General features: G+C 67.4%; 1 protein-coding gene across 2 annotated transcripts; it reads left to right on the forward strand.

Moving 5' to 3' along the window:
- Positions 1 to 276: 276 nt before the first annotated feature.
- Positions 277 to 2,710, forward strand: ASCL2 (achaete-scute family bHLH transcription factor 2). Of its 2 annotated transcripts, none has more exons than XM_045486322.1 (2): positions 277 to 1,705; positions 2,287 to 2,710. In XM_045486322.1, exon 1 carries the CDS (start codon positions 1,099 to 1,101, stop codon positions 1,687 to 1,689), a length of 591 nt encoding a protein of 196 aa, XP_045342278.1. In that variant the 5' UTR covers positions 277 to 1,098; the 3' UTR covers positions 1,690 to 1,705; positions 2,287 to 2,710. The 2 variants fall into 2 exon arrangements, with proteins under 2 accessions (XP_045342278.1, XP_045342276.1); XM_045486320.1 differs by having other exon boundaries at positions 290 to 1,705; positions 2,290 to 2,710.
- Positions 2,711 to 6,460: the final 3,750 nt, after the last annotated feature.

The following is a 6,460-nucleotide window of genomic DNA, read 5'->3' on the forward strand; positions in this document are numbered from 1 at the left end:
CCAAGGGCGCATCACCCTCTCCCTCTGCCCGCAGAGGAACACGTAGGTGGGCGGCCAGGGACCAAGCGTGCTTGCGGGGAGCGGGCCACCCCGGCGGCGCGGGGAGCGGCCTGGCAGCACCAAGCTTTGTTAGCGACGCTCGGGGAGCCACGCGCCGGGCGTACGCGCTTCCTCCCGGGGGCGGGGCGTGGGGCCGCGCCCTCCCCGATTGGCCGGCCGGCCGGCCGGCGATTGGCTGACACCCCGGCCCCCGCCCCCAGGGACGCGGGTCGGGTGGGGTGGGGGGCGCGGGGCCCCAAGGCGCGGCGCGTGCTGCCCTCGGGGGTCTCGCGCGCCTCCGGGACGGCCGCGCCTCCATCGAGGCCACGCCCTCCTCCCCAAGGCGCGCGCTGCGCGTGCGAAAGATCAACAGCTCCGGGGATAGTGGGCTACGCGTAGGATGGGATGAGGGTCCCCGAAGGTTTCACGCGGGACCTGTGGACACGGCTCAGGTGGCGGGGGTCGCACCGGGGACCTGCAGACAGCGCCCGGAGGTCGGGCGGGGGTGAGGGGCGCGCACGGGATCTGCGCCCTGCGTCTCGGGGGGCGCACTGAGCACCTGTTGGGAGTTGGGGGCCCGCTGGGGACCTGCAGACTCCGCCCGGGGAGGACGGGGTGGGGGACGCGCTCACGGCGGCGTGGTGTTTGCAGGTTTGTATGCGCAAGGGGGAGGGCGAAGCGTGGCAGGAGGGCGAGGCGAGGGAAGGAGGGCGTGAGAAAGGAGGCGGCGGCGGCGCGGAGGAGGGTTATCTATACATTTAAAACCAAACCGTCTGCGCCGCGCTGGGGAGACCTGGGGAGCGTCCGACCGCACGCGCGGGACACGAGCGCCCCACGCTCCCAGGCGCGCAAGGCCTGCCACCTCTTGGCCCCCTGCGCCCCGCTCTCCTTGGGCCCCTGACGACCCGGGACGCGTACCTTGGCGAATCGCTCCGCGGCACAACGCCCGGGGCCCTCTCGGGGTTGTATCGTCCTCCCACCGACTCCCGTTCCTCTGTCCGCCCCACCTGCTGCGCGCGGGGACTCGGAGGAATCGCGCGGCGAGTGGATGCGGGCGCGATGGACAGCGGCGCACTGCTCCGGCCCGCGCCCCCCGTGCCTGGTGTCTCCGGCGGCTGCGCCGCTCGGCGGCGACCCACATCCCCACCACTGCTGCGCTGCAGCCGGCGGCGACGGCCCGGCGCATCGGAGACCGGGGGCGGCGCGGCGGCTGTGGCGCGGCGCAATGAGCGCGAGCGCAACCGCGTGAAGCTGGTGAACTTGGGGTTCCAGGCGCTGCGGCAGCACGTGCCGCACGGCGGCGCCAGCAAGAAGCTGAGTAAGGTGGAGACACTGCGCTCAGCGGTGGAGTACATCCGCGCGTTGCAACGCCTGCTGGCGGAGCACGATGCCGTGCGCGCCGCGCTGGCCGAGGGGCTGCTGGCACCAACAGCCGCGCGGCCCCCCGCATCCGGCGGGCCTCCCGGGACCCCCGCCGCCGCCGCCGCCGCCTCGCCTTCCTGCGCCTCGTCGTCCCCGGGCCGCGGGGGCAGCTCGGAGCCCGGTTCGCCGCGCTCCGCCTACTCCTTGGACGACAGCGGCTGCGAGGGCGCGCTTAGCCCCGTGGAGCGCGAGCTGCTCGACTTCTCCAGCTGGTTAGGGGGCTACTGAGCGCCCTGTCCCCGAGGTAACCTCCGGCGGCGGGGAAGACGGGGGTCGCAGCAGGGGCAGCCGGGCGGGGTGGAGGGGACAGCCCCGCCGCACGCACCCCCGAGAGCAGCCGAGCCCAGCGCCAGGCCCGGGTGAGGGCTTCGATTTCGCTCACTCTTCATTTTCCCCAAACTTTGTCAAGCCTGTGCAAGACAGGCGTTTGTTTGTCCGGGATTGCAAAACTTCCTCCCGCTGCCGCGCTGAAGGGGGAGCAGGGAGGGGGGCCCTCGGGCGGGTGAGGCCCCGAGCGCACGCTGATCCCGGGGCAGAGCTGGGCGCTGGGAGGCGGGGTGACTTTGCATTGCAAATCGCGCGCCCGGGCCGAGTGGCAGAAATGAGTCGGCGGGTGCGGAGCCCTGACTCACTGCGGCTCGGAGCGCCCGCCCCGCCCCCGCCCCGGTCCGGGCGCAGACCGAATCCGAGGCACCCACGGACTCGAGCTCCAAAACCAACCAAGCAAACGAAACTGCAGACTTCGCTTGTGGGGCTTGGGGGGGGGGGGCAGGGCCGGATCCCGAACTAATGCGCGTCCCCGTTTCCCCTCCCCTCCCCTCCCAGCAGCCGAAGCCCTGGACACCCGAGCGGCCAGCGCGCTCATCACCTAGGAGCAAAGTGGGCCGCCCGCGCCTCGGGCCCACCGTCCCGGCGGGCGAAGCCACCACCGAGCCTGGTCTCTGCCGACGGTCCCCCGTGCGGCCCAGCCTGACCAAGTGCCGCTGGGGAAACGGTCCCCGGCCTGAACCTGCCCCGCTGGCAGCGGCTTCCTCAGACCCAGACCACCCTTCCCCCAGAGGTTCTCCACCCGGATGGGGCCAGGGCACCAACACTGAGAGTTTTGAACGGGAGAGGATTTTATAAATGACACAGAACATCGATCTTTTACACATTCATTTGAACTGCCCAGGGATACCGGTAATATGAAGACTTATTTTTGTATAAAAAATTCCTTAGACTCTGAACACAATAAAGATTGTCTACCCCAGCCCCTCCCCACTACTGGAATTTTCCAACCCCGCCAAGATCTGGACGCTGGCTGCCCCCTGAGGGGCAGTGTCCCCGGTAGGCGTGCCCTTGCGGTGGCTGGATCGTGCTCCCAGCTCCGGTGGGACCTTGTTGGAAAACCTGATTCAGGGCAGGTGGACTTAACGAATAAATCAGTGCCGTGTATCTGGCGTTGGGGGTGCCCTCTCCATGCCCTCAGGCCCCCGTTTCCCAGGTGAAGGTGGGGCATGGGTGGGACCCAGCAGGTCTGGCCCCTGTGGTCACTTCTTCCTGGACTCCACCCCCTCCTCTGTAGGGTGGGGCCAGAGGCCTGTAGCCGGGTCAGCGCCTGCAGCCGGGTCACCTCTGTGCCAAAGCAATTCATAGGCACCTCGTGAGGCAGGGAGCTCCCAGCAGGTGGCAGGCGCAGGCTGGCGGCCAGGCAGGGCCACTCAGCTGGGAGGCTGAGGTCTGGGGGCTGCAGATTGGCAGAGGCATGAGGGTCTGGGGTGCGTGCTAGGGGAGGGGCTCGGCCCACTCCGTCTCAGGGCTCAGGACACGTGCTTGGCATCAGGCTGCCTTGTTGTGATGGCACTGCTCCCCACCCTCTGGGTGAGCTGGGCACATCCCTCAACACACGGGTGGGGTGACAGCATGGCTGCCCCAGGAAGTGGTGGGAGGATTGAGTGGTGTCCCTGCTGGGCTGTAGGCCCCGGCCCCCCAGGCCTGAGGCCTTGCCCGCCTCTGTTTACGGTGCTATGAGGGCCGCCCTTGGGAGGAACAAGGACGCCCCCCAGGCCCCCCAGCCCGGAGAATCTGCTGAGATTACTCAGCTCTACCTTTGACCCGGGCCTCTGCCGCTTTGAAGTCTCGCTAGGCCCAAAGCTCTCTTTTATTGCAGGAGTAGGGCGGGGCTGCTGGGGATCCCCCAGGCTGCTTTAGGGTGCCGAAGGCACCCCTTCCTTTGGCAGGGAGTGGTCGGGTCAGAGTCGTTGGAACCCTGGGGGGTGGAGCTGGCCACATTGGCAGAAAGCAGGTGGGTCCGGGGTGACCCTGGTGACCGGGTCTGTGGGTCTGGTGAGGCGCAGGCTGGGCCGGGGTCAGGAGAACCGCTGTGGCTTGGGGCCGCAGGGCCTCATCTGAGGGACAGAGGGGGGCACCCCGCACCCTTCTCCTAGGGACCCGCTGCCTGGTCAGTGACCTCACTGAACCACACACGCCTGAACCCCAGGGAGAGGCTTGGACACAGGGTGGTGAGCAGGGTGGGACCCTACATGGGTTTGGGGGAGGGAAGGCATGGGAGAACGGGCCCCCAGGAAAACCCCCTCCCTCCCTGCCAGGGCTGAGTGATAACGTAAGTGTTACCACTTTTGTTTTGCTGTTATTATGGAAAATCCCAGATGTAGGCAAAAGTTCTAAAACCTTTATTGGACCCCTTCTCTGTACCGGGAACCGTCGGGAACTTCTATCAGGGGAGGGGGGGACGCGGGATCCCACCCACAAGCAGCACAGGTGAGTCTGTCACCAGGCTGGTCAGTGAGGGACACACGGGGCCCGAGCAGCCTCTGAGAAGCCCCCGTCAGCAGGCCGCGCCCGCCCTGGCACCCCGCCTCTCCCGCCCCCACGTTGCTTTGAAGCAAATCCCAACACCGTTTCCTCCTGGAAATTGCTCGTGTGTGCCTGTCCGGGAAATCCTTGCACCGCTCTCCTCGCCGTGAACGACGGTCCCTTCGCTGGAGCCAACACCCTGTGGTGGCCTCTTGGGTTTTTTATACGGCGGGTTTTGCAGAATCAGGCCCCAGCCGGGTCGTGCGCGGAGTTGGCCGCGGGCCCTTTAAGCCTCTCGTAAGCTGTGCCCGTCGCTCTGCGGTGTTTCCGGAGTTCTGGGCGCTGCTGGTGGGCACCCTTCTGGGTGCCATCTCTCCGGTGTCTGGGCCTGTATTTCCGGCACGTCGGGGGAGGGGGCCGGGTTCCAGCTGGGTTTCTGGCTCACTTCAGAGGAGGTCCCGCCGTTGCAGCCTGCCGGCAGATATACGCGCGGCCACCAGACCGCGTCCCCCGCTGTCGGAGCAGGGACATTACTGGGACAGGAAGGGCTGCAGTCGGGGCTCAGCCAGGCCATCAGGCGTGTTACCCGGGCACACCGGCCTGCCCGCTCACCCTACTCACAAAGTGCCCCCATCTGTCCTTTGCTCGCACGCCCATCGTAGGGAACTGCAAAGGGCAGAACCCAGCAACTGAGCCCCTGAAGTCACAGGACTGGTAAACGACGGGACTCGGATTCAAACCCTGGGTAGCTTCGTTTCCAAGGCCTTGTGACACTCCCCTTCTAGGAGGGCACGGCTGCAGAGGGTGTCCCGGGAGGACACCGCAGCCCCTTGGACACCCAGCTGGCTCTGCCAGGAGCCCCCAGCCCAGGCCCTGCCCCCCACGGGAGGCTGATTCCAGACACAAGGTGATCAGAGGCTGGAGGGTGGAGTTAGGTTGAGGACCCCGATCCGTAAGATGGGGGGGGATGGTGATTTGGGACTAGGGGTGAAGCTGGAGACCGTCACTAAGGTGACGGCACAAAGTCAGACCCAGCAGCCTCTGGACCAGGCAGGGCTGCGGAGGGCACGAGGGGTGGGACAGTCCAGTCCGGATGACCAGCCCCCCCGCCCCGGGAGTGCTCTGGCGGCCCTTGCTGCTCGGGGTCAGTACATCGTTCCTGTCTGTTCATGATACGGGCGCCCCAAGGAGCCCTCCCTTGCTGTCCTGGGGGGTGTGTCTGTGGCCACAACTCACCCAATGGCTTTGCCCTCAACATGTCCCCCTAGGCTGATCACATGGGAGGCCTTGCTGACATGGGACTGTCCCGATGGCACCAGGGGTCGAGCACGGAGGTCCATGCATCCAGGCTTGCCTTATTTGGCCCACCTGGATCCCACCCCCCCATTCATTCCGAAACCTTTATTGGGCACCTTCTCTGTGCCAGGAGCTTAGGATGCACCGACATGCCCAAGGGAAGCCTCACGGACCCTACATCCTAGGGTCTAACCCACAAGCAGCATGGGTGAGTCAGTAAGGCTGGCCAGTGGTGGACACGCTGGGCCCCCGGGGGAAAGAGCGTGCCGTGGGTCCTCGGGCCTCTGTGTTCCTGGGCCTGGGGGTGGGGTGGACCCCCACAGGGCAAGCTTCGTGTGTTCCTCTGTCCCACTGACCTTCACCAGCAAACACACGTTCAGAGGTGAAAGCTCGGGGACCTTCCAACCAGCCAGTGGAGAGCACCGAACCGCACGGGGCCCCCCTCCGCACCTGTGTGTCTGCAGGTCTCCAGCACCCGAAGCCCGTACTGGTCCTGCCCCCCGTCCCAGCGCTGGGGGCGGGGGGAGCCTCGTGGAGAGGCAGCCAGCACCTGACCCCTCCTGCATGAAAGGGATCCCCGAAACAGCAGCAAGGTGCCCCCCGCCACCCGGAAGGGAGGGCGGGCGGCCCCTGGGGCCGGGCGCTCCCCTTCCCTCCGCACGGAGAGGTGGCAGCTTAGCTGAGTGCAAGGCCAGGCTCGCCCAGCGTGAGCCCCTGGCCCAGCTGGACCTGAGGACCTGCCTCTAGCCCCCGCTGCGACAGCACGGGGTGGAGGGGACGTCCGGGCTCAGTGACATCAGCCCTCACCATAACGCGGGGGAGCCTCGAGACGTCGGGAGGGAGGGTGACCGCGCAGGTGCGTGGCTTCCGGTGGGGCCGTCGTGCGGCCCGGAGGCGCTCGCAAGGC

The sequence above is a fragment of the Leopardus geoffroyi genome, chromosome D1 (genome assembly GCF_018350155.1).
Source record: "Leopardus geoffroyi isolate Oge1 chromosome D1, O.geoffroyi_Oge1_pat1.0, whole genome shotgun sequence".
Classification (NCBI taxonomy): domain Eukaryota; kingdom Metazoa; phylum Chordata; class Mammalia; order Carnivora; family Felidae; genus Leopardus; species Leopardus geoffroyi.

Excerpts from the sequence above, each read along its gene's own strand:
- ASCL2 (XM_045486322.1), top strand. The coding sequence starts at position 1,099 with ATGGACAGCGGCGCACTGCTCCGGCCCGCGCCCCCCGTGCCTGGTGTC.